The 14395-nt window shown below is 32.5% G+C and overlaps 5 protein-coding genes across 8 annotated transcripts in view; 3 read left to right on the forward strand and 2 right to left on the reverse strand.

Annotated features, from left to right (window-relative positions):
• Nucleotides 1-4226, forward strand: part of LOC124493250 (semaphorin-1A) — a 33742-nt gene extending 29516 nt beyond the window's left edge. Inside the window, exons 5-11 of one of the 3 annotated variants that reach the window (XM_075731752.1) lie at nt 722-895; nt 1038-1125; nt 1329-1349; nt 1550-1654; nt 1839-1989; nt 2109-2188; nt 2358-4226. In XM_075731752.1, coding sequence (XP_075587867.1) covers nt 722-895; nt 1038-1125; nt 1329-1349; nt 1550-1654; nt 1839-1989; nt 2109-2188; nt 2358-3727 — 1989 coding nt within the window. In that variant the 3' untranslated portion in view covers nt 3728-4226. The remainder of the gene's footprint in view (nt 1-721; nt 896-1037; nt 1126-1328; nt 1350-1549; nt 1655-1838; nt 1990-2108; nt 2189-2357) is intronic. The other 2 variants (XM_075731753.1, XM_075731754.1) reach the window with 2 other exon arrangements.
• On the forward strand, nt 3724-8309 carry LOC142597579 (uncharacterized). Its single transcript, XM_075731755.1, has 2 exons — nt 3724-4120; nt 4364-8309. The coding sequence occupies exons 1-2, from the start codon at nt 3988-3990 to the stop codon at nt 4627-4629; spliced, it is 399 nt and encodes a 132-aa protein (XP_075587870.1). The 5' UTR covers nt 3724-3987; the 3' UTR covers nt 4630-8309.
• Nucleotides 6006-8249, reverse strand: LOC124493251 (putative tRNA (uracil-O(2)-)-methyltransferase). Its single transcript, XM_047056320.2, has one exon. It carries the CDS (start codon nt 8247-8249, stop codon nt 6102-6104), a length of 2148 nt encoding a protein of 715 aa, XP_046912276.2. The 3' UTR covers nt 6006-6101.
• Nucleotides 8310-8429: 120 nt separating the features above from the next.
• Nucleotides 8430-11719, forward strand: LOC124493996 (U2 snRNP-associated SURP motif-containing protein). 2 transcript variants are annotated; one of them, XM_075731756.1, is made up of 3 exons: nt 8446-10019; nt 10164-10553; nt 10621-11719. In XM_075731756.1, the coding sequence occupies exons 1-3, from the start codon at nt 8682-8684 to the stop codon at nt 11548-11550; spliced, it is 2658 nt and encodes an 885-aa protein (XP_075587871.1). In that variant the 5' UTR covers nt 8446-8681; the 3' UTR covers nt 11551-11719. The 2 variants fall into 2 exon arrangements, with proteins under 2 accessions (XP_046913085.2, XP_075587871.1); XM_047057129.2 differs by having other exon boundaries at nt 8430-10553.
• On the reverse strand, nt 11569-14182 carry LOC124493999 (ER degradation-enhancing alpha-mannosidase-like protein 1). Its single transcript, XM_047057132.2, has 3 exons — nt 13440-14182; nt 12190-13375; nt 11569-12110 (listed from the first exon to the last, which is right to left on the reverse strand). The coding sequence occupies exons 1-3, from the start codon at nt 13808-13810 to the stop codon at nt 11835-11837; spliced, it is 1833 nt and encodes a 610-aa protein (XP_046913088.1). The 5' UTR covers nt 13811-14182; the 3' UTR covers nt 11569-11834.
• Nucleotides 14183-14395: the final 213 nt, after the last annotated feature.

Genomic DNA, 14395 nt, shown 5'->3' on the forward strand with positions numbered 1-14395 from the left:
CTTGAATGTCACGTGCTTTATTTTCATATAGTCCGAAAATAAATATACTATTCTTTTCTCTCGGTTATTTTTACACAAGAGAGAGAGAGAGAAACAAAACAAAATAACCGACCCATCGAATATTGATCATTTGGCTGGCCAGCCAGCTAGTCCGGTTCAACAAAAAAAAAAAAAAAATGCTATCGATCCAATATATATGAGTTGAATAATAATAATATATTAAGTGTGACATGACTCAGCACGTGCTTATTATCACAGAAAGATTTTTCTTCATTTCTTTTAGATTGTACCAGAGAGAACACTGTCTGGATGACTGGATTTCATTTCATCGCTGTAATCACACACACACACACACATACGATTGTTTGCATTTGGGCAATAAATGTTGTATATAATATTTGACATTGAATGTGGAAAATTTAAAAAAATTAACACACGCACGCACAGAATTTTTTTCATTAAAAAAAATTCTGTGATTATTGCTCCTTTTTTTTATTTCATTTCGTTTTTATTTGCCAAAAATATTTAAAAATGCATGTGTTTGTGTGTGTGCGCGTTAGATTTTCACATTAAAATAAATAGCCAACGAATGAGTCATTCACTTTGATTTGATTCTCTTTTTTATCGATTGATTCAATTTCCTACATTCATTGAAACTAATTGTCTGTCTATTTTTTTTTCTTTTTTTCAAACACACACACACACACACACACACACACAGAAATTAGAATGGTCAAGTAATGAAGATGATATTGGTATGTGTAAATATAAAGGAAAATCCGAAGATGCATGCCAAAATTATATAAAAGTATTGGCCAAATTATCCGATGATCGTATATTGGTGTGTGGAACGAATGCTTTTAAACCAAAGTGCCGTAGCTATCAATATGGTCCGGTATGTGTTATTTATGATTTTTTTTTCTCTCTTTTTTGGCTGTCCAGATTTTTTTTTTCATTTTGTTAATACTTGTAAAACGAATTTTGATGGAGAATTTTTTTTATTTTTTTTTTTGTTATAATCTTCAAAATCTGTACAGATGCACAATTTTTTGAAACTAAGTGAAAAACCTGGCGAAGCCATCTGTCCATATGATCCATCATATTCAAGCACTTATACATTTTATGGTAAGTTTTTGTTTTCGTGGTAAAAATTTTCGTCGTAGAATTTTTTTTTCTCAGCAAACGATTCATCATCATGTTTTTTCATCACTTTTTTTTCACTATTTCTTTCTCACTTTGAATTTTCTATTTCATCTTTTTTTTCATGAAATTTTTCCACATTCTCTCTCTCTCTATAAACTCACCATAATTTCATCAACCATGTATAGGATCTTTCCATGAACGTTCAGGTAACTGACAAACAAAAACCGTTAACAACATGATATTCTTTGATTCTAGAAGTAGTAAATTTTTTTCGTTTTGTTTTTCATTTTTTATCTTTGAGATTCTTTTTTTTTTTGTTCATTTTTCTCATTGATGATAATCAAGACTAATTTTAAAATTTAAATTTTTTTTTTCATTTTTCCATTCAATCCTAATTGAACAATAGAGAATAATTTATATGTTGCAACTGTAGGCGGTTTTACCGGTGCCGATCCATTGATCTATCGTGAACCATTACGTACTGATCAATTTAATCCAAAACATTTGAACGGTAATTATCTGTTGTTGTAATTCTGAATTGTCACTACTTTATTATTTTTGGGTCCTGGAATCATAATGATCATTCGAATTCGAATGATGATCCAAATAATAATGATGTTGATAATGATTATGATTTCAACTTTTTGTTTTCTACTTTATCATCATTTTCTTTTTCTTTATTTTTTTTTTTTTAGCACCAAATTTTGTTAGCTCATTTCCTTACAATGGCCATGTTTACTTTCTATTCCGTGAGACTGCAGTGGAATATATCAACTGTGGTAAAGCAATCTATTCAAGAGTGGCCCGTGTCTGTGCCCGAGATAATGGTGGTCCACATAAATTTCGGTAAATATCATTATTATTATTATTATCATCATTTCTAATAATAATCATCATTATCATTTATTTCTGTCCAATGTTTACCCGATACAATCATCATCATCATCATCAATGTTCGATATCAGAGCTCGATGGACAACATTTCTAAAAGCTCGCCTTAATTGTTCAATTCCTGGTGATTTTCCATTCTATTTTAACGAGATCCGTAAGTTAAAACAAATTCTTTTGGTTTCGTTTTTTTTCGTTTGTTTGATTTGGTTTGATTGGGTGTTTGTTTTTTTTTCTTTTTTTTTCCATTTCTAAATGAAAAATAACCACAATTTTTTGTTGCCGTCCATTAATATTTATTTTTTTCTCGTTTTTTTTCTTTACAGAGGCTAGCTCGGAAATTGTCAAAGGTTTATATGGTGGACAAAATGAACAATTGATATATAGTGTTTTTACAACACCAGCCAATTCAATAGGCGGTTCGGCTATCTGTGCATTCCGCATGGCCGATATTGAAACCGTTTTTCGTGGTCCATTCAAAGTACAAAAAGATATCGATTCGAATTGGTTACCCGAATCGCCACAGCTTTCACCACGTCCGGGTGAATGTTCAAATAATTCACAAAGTTTGCCCGAAAATACATTAAAATTTATTAAAGAACATTCACTTATGGATCATACTGTACAATCATTTTGGAATGCACCGATTCTTGTCCGTACATCATTTCAATCACGATTTACATCAATTGCTGTCGATCCTCAGATTGAAACAGCTTCAGGCAAAACTTATGATGTTTTGTTCATTGGAACCAGTAATGGAACCGTCCTCAAAGCTATCAATGCAGCTAGTCCTTTGGCCGGACATTCAAATGATCATGGTAGTTCGGTCGTACCAGTTGTGATTGAAGAGATAACTGTATTTCCACGTGGAACTCCTGTCACACAATTATTAGTACATCCATCTTATTATAATGCCAAATTGGTTGCATTTTCGTCTCACGAAATTAAAACCATTCGATTATATCGATGTCAAGCAAAAACCTGTGGTGAATGTGTACGGCTTCAGGATCCTTATTGTTCATTCGATTTACAACAACAAAAATGTACTAGTTCACGTTCACGTTATTGGAATCGTGAAAATTTTGTACAAAATATTGAAATGGGCTGGGATCCTAGATGTCCCGATGGACGGCCTGGTATGCCATCTGGAACATCCGATGAGAATAATATGGATGACAATCGTATGGACACAAGTGATGAACAGGAATCTGATATGACAACAGGTCCAAGTGCGGTTCCTATTTATTCAAGTGAAACATTTGCATTGGCTGTAGTTACATCAGTGGTTACATCATTGGTTTTTGGTTTCATTATTGGCTACATATTCAGTCGAAGATGTAGGAAAGATGATCCTGGAATATGTTCGCCATATGACGATCCACATAGTTATCTTGATCCACATAATTTTGCTGGTGCATTGACAGCTGGCCATCATGGTACAACTGGTTTGACAAGACTCACAGCCGGCCATGGCCATGGTCCTGCTGGTATGGCACCATTATATGGAACACATGGCACTTTAGGCCATCATTATTCCACTGCTGGCCATCCTATTGGACATCCGGCTGATATGGGAACATTAGTTAATTCAAAACCAATCAATCTTGTATTGAATGTACCTAAAGGTGGTTCAAAAAACGCAAATTCGTCGGCGGACAACAAACCTATGCAGAAGGTGAAGAAGATTTATTTGTAAATCTCAATACTAATAACAACAACAACAATGACAACATCAATCATACAATTTTAGTAGTTAACGAACGTAATGTCAATAGTCCATTATTAACGGCGGCAACAGCAGCAACAGTAAATAATCTTCGTAATGGCCGTGGTAATTCACCACCTGCAACACCACGTTATGGTCCTTTGCCAACAATCTTAAATCATCGTCGTGCATTATTGAATAATATCCAAGGCAATAGTGATAACAATGTACCTATTATCAATAGTGCACCGATGCATCGTCGATTACTACCTGGAGCCTTATTGGCTAATCGACAAAACGGTACTGCAGCTGCTGGTGGTGGTGGTGAAAATGTAACGATTATACCACCTCCTGCATATTCTGATCTTGATGATTTCGATATGAATAGCAGTCAAAATGGTGAATGTTCATCGGTGGCAACCGAACCACGATGTCAACCTATGCCATTTACATTCAACAATAATATAAATAATAATCGTCATCATACAAATCGTCATCAACGCCGTCCGTTGCCTAATCCACATTTATCGAATGATAATAATGATAATAGCAATCATTTTCTTCTTCATGATCGTCGCGATATTAGTGGTAATAACAAAAATCGTAAAATATCAACAAGAAAACAACAATCATTAGATGAAATGGACAATAGTAATAATAATGATCAACAACATCAGCAAACAAAACATCATCAACAAAAACAACGAACATCATCAATGTCATATTCGACTGGTGATAGTGAAGCGACAACAATAACAGCCGATGATTATGGTTGTAATCATACTGCAACATCCGCTGCTGCTGTTGCTGCTGCTGCTGCTCATCAGGAAGAATCAGATGAAAATGATGATGATATTGTAGAAGGTGATTACGAAGATATAAGTCAATTGTAATGACCATCATCAACAACATTCATCTATGTTCGTTCGTCATTTTCATTTTCAATCTAACCAATCATTATGAATTTGCAATTCAATTCATCTTCTGATTGTTTTGTTACGTTTCGTTATATATTTTTTCGTTTTTGTTGTTGTTGTTGTTGTTGTTGTTGTCAAACAATGAACGAAAAAACAAAACTCAAAAAATAAAAGAAATTAAATTGAGGAAGTGTGCATGATGCTGCTGCATTAGATCGTGTTGTCACGCCGACGTTAAACCATCCAAATCAACCTTATTCACACACACACACACACACACACACAGCAGGTACGATTCTTTAAATGAATTAAATCGATTCTCTTGCTTTTTTTTTCTTTCTACTGAACATCTTTAATTATTTTCATCATCATGATCTTGTCATATTGACTATTTTACCATCAAATGAATAGAATAACATTATCATCATCGAATCAATCATCATTTCTTTGTATATTCATTAATATTGTTCATGCTGATAATGATCATGATGATGATCATGATCATAATGATAACGCCGACACCTGAAATCATTGAATTCATTCATTCATTATGTTCATTATTTCGAAAAAAAAAATTTTGTTTTTTATTTTACTTTTCATTCTTTTTTTTTTGTTCTCTCTCTGTTCATACCTGTGAGCTTTGTTTGTTTCCTTATGTTTTTTTTTTATTTTTTATTTTTTTTCTTTCTTCGATCTATTGTTATATATTCAATATTTAGTGATTGTCAAGAACTGTGTGTGTGTGTGTATGTATTGTTTGTTGGCTTTAAAGTTCATAGTCATTGTCACATACACACACACACACATACATAGATATTGACATGATTATCAAAAGATGTTCCGTTGTAAATAATAAAAAAAAAATCCAGTCATTCATTCATTCATCAATTTTTGATCATTAAAAAAAACAACATCTTTTGAATTCATTCATTATATGTATGTCATTCGATTCGACGACCTTTCTTTGAATGGTCGCAATGGATTTTTTTTTCCTTATTTCTTTTGTATATTTCGAATGTGTGTGTGTGTGATTATTTTTTCTTTTCTTCATCATCATCATCATCATCATCATTTGAATGTCATATATATATCGATGTAACATTTTTACAATCGACAAAATTATACCAAATATATTCAATCATCATTTTGTATATATATATAATCATTATTACGTCATTTTTGAACACCATAAATCGGATATAACAGACATATAAAATCTCTTGAATCTCTTGTCATATTTTTTTTTCTTTCGTTTTTTTTGTATTATAAAAAATCATGATAAATGATATTTATAGTCAAAATACATTAAATCAGTATATAACGACAATAACAAAAAAACAAGAATACAATGATGATAATAAAAAAAATTTTCAATTTTAATACAAAAATATATTTGTAAAGGTCCACAGGTTGACCATTTTGTTGTATGTGTGTGATAATCGTTATCGTTAAATCCGATGCCTAAATCGACATTCATTGGCCAACAATGGACAGCCACGTGGATGATTTCGATAAAACCAACAATCTTTTTTTGTTGATTTCATTTGTTCACCATTTGGATCATTATCTTTATTTTGGTTCCAAATACGTAGATAATCAATCGATTGAAATCGAATTCGTCCATCACGAATAGTAAATATAAATTTATGATTACGAATAAATGTTTGTAGACCACCGCATTGATTTTTCAAATGTTTACGTATCCGATCTTTATCTCTATCATCATCATCATTATGATTGTTGCAATCGAGCAAAGCAATCGCCTCATGAAAACTCAACGACGATCCATCATAAGGGTCGTTGTCGTTGTCCGTTTGAGATATCAAAGCGTTAGACAATCTACTAATGATTTCTTGTTTGATATTCTGATCGATATGAGTACAATTACGTACGGGTTCTTTGGTCTCACGTAAACGTTTTCGTTGATGATAGTCATTCTGTTTCTGTAATGATTGTCTAACTATTTGACGACGTTTTTGTTGCCATTCTGATTCGATCGATTCATCGTTTTGTTTGCCAATGTTTTTTTGTTCACCACTACTATCATTAATAATGTTGTTGTCCGAAACCAATGACATCAAATATGTTCGGCCAGTACAGATTAAACAAATACGTTTTGTAGACGGTATACGTAGCTTATCACGTTGACATTGAGCAAATCCAAATTGATAACAAAGACTTTCAAGAAAATCAATATAACATTGGTATTGACTTTTTGTTGATGGTTCTGTTGTACGTTGAAATTTGAAACCATCCAAATTATAACAACAACAAGGCAATAGAAATACTCTTGTTTGTGTATTTTGCATGGAAGCCATATATAGAATCCATGGTGTCAATTCATCCGAATGATTACCGATCATCCAATCACAATGTGGCAGGCCAAAATCATCCGTAGTTTCATATTCAAAAAGGTCAATCTTCATTTCGATTAATCGAACTTTTTTTCTCTCTTTATCATCATCATTATCATTGTTGTATAGATTCCAAATATTACGTCGTCGTAAATCGACACCATATCCGTTATATCCTTCCTGAGTAAGTATATAGACTAAAAGTCCATTACCGCAGCCGATATCGGCAAATGTTTGTTTCCGTTGTTGAAACTTGGTATCAAACTTTTCCATTTCTTCTTGCCACAATGTAATCAAATAAGCTGCAATGGCAATATCTTCATAAATGAATTTGATCGGATCGGTATTTTCAATGGTAGTCCATATACGCATCAATGGTTGAACATATTTTTGCTTAAGGCGATTATAATTTTCGCAATAGTTTTCTACAGAAATATTTCTAATTGATCCTTCCAAGTTTTTATTATCACGATTGTTGTATTTGTCATTATTTTTACTTTTTTCTTGTTCTTTCCGTTTGACTTTATGTTTGCTGTTGTTTTTGTTTGTTATTTCAACATTCTGACGTTGCTGTCGAATCCATCGTTCGAATTTATTCGTGAAAACATTTTTCAACCATAATTGTGATTCTTTTCCATTTTCTTCATTTGGTACCAATGATGGAAAAGAAAGTTCAAGATGAAAGTTTTGCTTATCACAGTTTTGTGCTTTATCGACATCATCAATCAATTTCAATGCAAAAGCAATGTCATCGTTACCATTTCGAATATTAATTTGAACATGACTAGAATTTTCATCTTGTCTAATATTAACATTGAATCCGGGTTCAACATCTAATGGTACGATGATGAATTTATTTAATAATGGCCATAGACATACAAAATCATATTCGATATTATTAGATTGATCAGATGATGTTGAACACTTGAGCAATGATTTCAGTGATTGTTTACGGAATAATTTTCGTAGTATTAATATTGGTCGTTGATGTTGCAATTCATTTGTTGGATCACAAAAATTCAAAAGATTTTTATTATTCTTATCACAAATAATAAAAATGGAATCAAGGTGTTTAATACTCGTTTTGAAATTCGGTGTTGACAGAAATTGTTCAATATCATAGTTTTCATGTGGAAATTGCCAAAATCGTTCCAATTTAGCACCAATTAACCGTTTGTTTAGTAGATTAGGACGATTAATGTAAAGCAAAGCTGCATGCCAAAATGAATTATCCGGAGCCATATTATTTGATTGGAACACTTGAAAAACAGAATGGATCTAGCATGGATCACTATGTGACAGCTGATTATATTTGATCATTCTTCAACAATGGCTGACATCTGATGGATAATTTCGGATTCATTATTCTTGGTCACGTGATGGAACAATCTATTTGAATGGTCAATCACGATCTAAAATATCAAGTCAGATGAGCGGTTTCTGTTTGGTCATATTATAATCAGTGAATTTTTTTATTTTATTCATGAATCAAATTATATGATTATAAAAGTTAAATCTTGTGATTGTTTCTAAGAATTTCTTTGAATTATTTTATTTTTCATCCGGAAAAAAATGTTGACACTTTGATATAAAACTAACCGAGACGTTTATTGTATCAGTTTTTTTTTGACTGGATCATATTAATAAGCTGCAAAGAGAGCATCGACAATCAAAATGATGAAATCATTTTCGTTAAATCCAAAGAAAAAGAAAGATATTGAAAAACAGAAAAAATTGGCCGAAGAAGAAGCTTGTGCTGAAGTATATGAAGAATTTGTAGCCACTTTTGAAACGCCAAAATCACAATCCAAATTATTCGTACGCGGTACTGTAATCAATCCGAATTCTGGCCAAGAATTGAGTGCTCAAAATTCTGGCAAATTTTATAAGCCAGAAAAACTTGAAGAATTTGAACGAAAAAAATCACAACCACATGAATCTAAGAATAAACATGACAGCGATAAAAAATCTCATCATCATTCATCAACCTCATCATCGCATACAAGTATCCATGATAAACCGAAAAAAGGTAATGGTAAGAAAAAAAGTAATTTAGAGATATTCAAAGAAGAATTAAAGATGCTACAAGAAGAACGTGAAGAGCGATTCCGACAACGAAACAATGGAAAAGAAAGTTCAAAAACATCGAATCAAAGTTATAAATCACATGATGATGATTTGGATACATCCAATTGTGGTAATAGTAGTTCGACGAAAAAAACTGGATCACATGATACTGGTGATCCAAACACGACAAACATTTATCTGGGAAATTTAAATCCGAAAATGACCGAAACACAATTATGTGATATATTTGGTCGTTATGGCCCGTTAGCTTCGGTTAAAATAATGTGGCCACGCATTGAAGAAGAACGTATCAGAAATCGAAATTGTGGATTTGTTGCTTTCATGTGCCGTAAAGATGGTGAACGTGCATTGAAAGCATTGAATGGTAAAACATTTATGGATTATGAAATGCGATTAGGCTGGGGTAAAGCTGTACCGATTCCGCCCACACCAATTTACATACCAACGGCATTACATGATTTGATCATGCCACCACCATTATCGGGACTTCCATTCAATGCTCAGATTCAAGATGAAAAAGATAAAGAATTGCTAAAAAGTTACGGAAATGATCCACAAAAATTGTTCCATGAAAATCCTGAAGCATTTTATGATTTACTATCTCGAACTGTAGTTAAAGTAACAATTCCACAAGATCGAAATCTTCTTTGTCTAATACATCGAGTGGTAGAATTTGTCGTACGAGAAGGACCACCATTCGAAGCATTATTAATGAATCGAGAACTTACAAATCCACAATATTCATTTCTATTTGAGAATCAATCGGCAGCTCATGTATATTATCGATGGAGACTTTATTCTGTTCTACAGGGTGAACATCCAAGTCGATGGCGAACAGAAGAATTTCGAATGTTTGATGGTGGATCGTTTTGGCGGCCACCACCGATTAATCTTTTTCAACAAGGAATGCCCGAAGAATTATTACCTAATGAAGATGAACTGGACAATAATTTCGATGATCGTCGATCGACTTCAAGTTCTGATTCTAGTGATAGTTATCATCGTCATCGCCATAGAGACCGTGAAAACGGCTCATCAAAAAAATCAACAAAGTATAAGAAACGCCGTCATAAAGAATCATCGTCCAAATCCACATCATCATCGAAAAGTCATCAATTAAGCAGCAAAGAACGAGAAAAATTTGAAGATATGCTTCGAGCATTAAGTCCACAGCGTTCTAAAATTGGTGATATGATGGTTTTCTGTATTGAACATGCCGATTCATGGGAAGAAATTGTCGAATGTATAACAGATTCATTGTGTATTTCGGAAACGCCATTGTATAAGAAAATTGCCAGGCTATTCTTGATGTCGGATATTCTACACAATTGTTCTGTCAAAGTATCGAATGTTTCGAATTATCGAAGAGGATTCCAATCAAAATTGCAAAACATTTTTCAATCTTTTCATCAAGCATACAATCAGATTGAAGCTCGTCTAAAAGCTGAACAATTCAAGGTATTGATCATTTAAATTTTTATTGAATAATTTACTAATTTTTTTCTTCTAATTATTCTTTTTATAGCAACGTGTAATGAATTGTTTTCGTGCCTGGGAAGACAGTGCTATTTATTCATCCGATTTTCTCATTAAATTACAAAACATTTTTCTTGGACTGGCAAAGCCATCATCATCCTCTGCAGCTGTATCGAATCCAACAATGTTAAAAAACAAAGAACTAGCGAGCAAATCTTCATTTTTAATGCTCAACAAAGCAACAAATGCCGATGATATTGATGGTGAACCTATCATTGATGCCGATCTGGATGGAATCGAAATGACATCAACTAATGTTGCTGATAATCAAAAATCAATGGAAGATCCATTTAAGAATAAATTTAAAGCTTCAAAATGGGAAACGGTCGATCCCGATGATCAGGAACTGCCACCATCAATATCTCAAACAAAGATTAGTTCAAAATGGAATAAAAATCTTCAAGATATTTACGCGGCAGATGAATTGATTGATGATGATAATGATGTTGGAAATGCTGATCAAGATATGGATGATATCGATGATGATATTGATGGTAAACCTTTAGAAGATGATGATTTCATGGAAAAGCTTGTTAAAAATGACAAAAATAAAAATACGACAACAAATTCCGAAACTTCAATGCTACCACGAGAAGTGCTAAGAGATATCGAACTAAAAGTGGTTAAATTCCAGGATGAGCTTGAAACGAATGTCCGTTCCGGGAAAAAGTTGTTAGACCTATACGAAACTACAAGTCAATTGGTGGAAAAATATCGCAGTGATTTGATGAAAAAAGCATTGGAAGCAAATCAACCTTTATCATCATCATCATCATCATTGGATCGTGCAAGACAAAAATCAAGATCGAGATCTCGATCACCTACCACAAAATCGTCATCATCATTGAGATATTATTCATCTTCATTATCATCAATAGCAACAACCACGTCATCCACATCATCAAAACGTCGTAGATAATTGAAAAGCATCCTGAAATTTTTTCCTTTACTAAAATTTTTATTTATCTAACCCTTTTTATTACATATATTTTTCATGATGATGATTGACACAATATCAATATTTATGTACATTTTTTTTCAACAACAAAAAAAAATTGATTTAATAAAAAATAAATCAATCACCATTATATGAAATGTATAGTGAAAATAAATAAATTTGATTTGATCATATTTAAAAAAAAAGGATTGAGACAAAAGATTGGTACCAAAATCAAAATGATAATAAATCAACAATGATGATTATTATTCCACACCGATCACATGACTTAGTTGAGCAAAATAATCATTTTTTAAAGGCAATAATAATTTTCGTTCAGGTTCAATTGGATCACAGTTAGGATTCGAATGATGAATAGTATTGGTTGAATTGTTGTTTATGAACAAATCTATCGACGATGATGATGAGAAACTTCCAAAAACATTTCGAAGCTCATTATTCAATGGAAATATATGGCCTTCGGTGCTGAACAAATAATATTCATTCGAATGTTTATTCAATGGATTCTCTTTGTCGAATAACTAACAAAAAAAAAAAAAATCAAACACAAAGAATATTAAATAATGATAGGATATTTCATGAATTAATTATTATAATTACCAAATAGAGATATTTGCAAGTTTCACTAAGAAAAAAACTTTCCATTCGATCTTCTAAGCTTTTTTCCTGTACATCATGTACTGTAGCATAGCCACAATTTGATCGAGTATATTTATTGATCGATTCAAGTATTGTTCTGCCTACATGAAGATAAAATGGATTTTTCGTAGCCTGATATAGCTGATATGTTGATTCGGCTAATTCTGGTCGTAATGGATAGAATGATAATTCCGGTTCAGATTGATGCCAATTATAACGTTCAGGTAATAAACCAAATTTACGCCATATATTGAAAAATACCATATGTGTACAGATTGATTCTTCAACATCACCGGCCAATAATTGAACGGCTGGCCATGCTGCAGCTAATGCATCGATCCAAGTGGTCATCGTACGACCATTATGCATATTTACATTGACATACATAGGATGTTGTCCAATACCCGAATTACAATATTGCCTACCACGTCTATTATAAATTTTAATTTTATCATAGCTTTCTTTGAACATTTCCCAATACGTTTGTTCACCAAAATAAATCCAAGATTTTAAAAGATATTCATAGAATGAATCAATACCAGCACCGATTCCAGAAATTTCACCTAGCCATTCGGCTGATTCAACATCAATAGAATTGCCCAATAAACCAGTTTTTGCACGAAGTCCCCAAAGTGTATTAATTGCACGTTTGGCAGCTATTTCGAATCGGAAATCACCAGTCAATCTGCTTAAAATACCAAATTCAAGTAATAATGATCCAGCACCAGCAGGACAAGTTTCCGATTTACACCAATGACATAATGTTGAATTTGGTACACCTTCTCGTAAATGAACTCGTGGATATGGAAGACCGGTAGATGATGTTTCCAAGGCAGGTAATAAACGTTCAGCCAGATCTTTGGCCAATGAAACAAGCTCATTATTGTACCATGGAGGTCGAATATCAGGCCCAAACAATAGTCTATTATCGGTGATTAATAAATGGGCAGATAAAAGGCCACCAAGTACGCGTATGGTCGCTTCGAAAACTTGAACAATAGCATCGTTATCGAAATTGACCGTATCGATCACAAGTTTGACAGCTCTATGAAATTCACTATAATTTCTCATGACGACCAATGTGTCCAACGTGTCAATCAATGTCAGTGAATAATTCCCGAGAACATCGTTTATATTAATGTTTGATCTGTTTGATCGAAATAAAAATAAAATTATTATTTTTCAAACTAATAAAAAATTAAATATATTACGGATCATCAAAATCGGGTCCACGGCCACGACAATAAACTGGATTCAGTTCATCAGCAGGAAAAGCATGTTTCATGTAATTATCATAGGCAAATATAAAAGTTTCCTTTGCCAATTTCAACATTTCAATACGTTCATTTTCGGTGAATGTTCCGAACATTTTGTCATAATGGCCAGGTTTTGTTCGAAATAGAGCTTCTGCAACCGAATTTGACGGCGATTGGATGGCATTTGATGGTCGATTGGAGAGAAATAAAAAGAAAACAATAAAAATAAAATAGGCCAATGTGGCCTGACCGATGGGATTGTTTTTCGTTATGATTATATTCCACTTTCTGGTCTTTGATATGGATAATTTTGTAACAAAATACATTATATATGATGATGAGATAACTTTAAAAAACAACAGTTACTCATCCAGATCCAATCGGAGTGTAAATTGATTCTGTTTTGATGTAATTTTTGTTGAATTAATAAAAATAAAAATAAAAATGATGATGATGACGATGATAATTGAAATACAGAAACGTTGAAAAATGTGTACATCATTATTAATATCGAATGATGTCAATCATATTAGATATATCCAAGCACAACAACAAAAATGACTATGACAAACAAATGAATGCACAAAAAAAAATCTAAATCTAATTATCTCCAATATAATAATAAAAAAAATAAAAATCTGTTAACGATCCACTATAATGGATTCAAAGCCACGTAATCAGCTGCGGGAAAAAAAACACATTTACATCATTTGTGGATTTTTTTTTCTCCTTGTTTATTCCAATTTCACACACCAGATTCCGCGCCAATTTTTCAATGTTTTTTTTCAAGTTTTTTGTTTTTTTTATGATTGATTCAGGAAATTTTCTTGAAAACAAAAATGATGGTGTAGTTTTTACTTTCTGCAAATTGGCAATTTTTTTAACTTTGTGTTGTGGGCATTTTTTTTCTA

This window comes from Dermatophagoides farinae, chromosome 6 (assembly GCF_024713945.1).
Source record: "Dermatophagoides farinae isolate YC_2012a chromosome 6, ASM2471394v1, whole genome shotgun sequence".
Classification (NCBI taxonomy): domain Eukaryota; kingdom Metazoa; phylum Arthropoda; class Arachnida; order Sarcoptiformes; family Pyroglyphidae; genus Dermatophagoides; species Dermatophagoides farinae.

Bases quoted from the DNA above. Each gene is read 5' to 3' on its own strand.
- LOC142597579 (XM_075731755.1), top strand. From the start codon at position 3,988: ATGCATCGTCGATTACTACCTGGAGCCTTATTGGCTAATCGACAAAAC. The intron at 4,121-4,363 runs ATAGCAGTCAAA...CAAGAAAACAAC, and splicing joins TCTTGATGATTTCGATATGA to AATCATTAGATGAAATGGAC.
- LOC124493251 (XM_047056320.2), bottom strand. From the start codon at position 8,249: ATGGCTCCGGATAATTCATTTTGGCATGCAGCTTTGCTTTACATTAAT.
- LOC124493996 (XM_047057129.2), top strand. From the start codon at position 8,682: ATGATGAAATCATTTTCGTTAAATCCAAAGAAAAAGAAAGATATTGAA. The intron at 10,554-10,620 runs GTATTGATCATT...TTCTTTTTATAG, and splicing joins TAAAAGCTGAACAATTCAAG to CAACGTGTAATGAATTGTTT.
- LOC124493999 (XM_047057132.2), bottom strand. From the start codon at position 13,810: ATGTATTTTGTTACAAAATTATCCATATCAAAGACCAGAAAGTGGAAT. The intron at 13,376-13,439 runs GTAATATATTTA...TCGATCAAACAG, and splicing joins GGACCCGATTTTGATGATCC to ATCAAACATTAATATAAACG. The intron at 12,111-12,189 runs GTAATTATAATA...TTTTTTTGTTAG, and splicing joins CTTGCAAATATCTCTATTTG to TTATTCGACAAAGAGAATCC.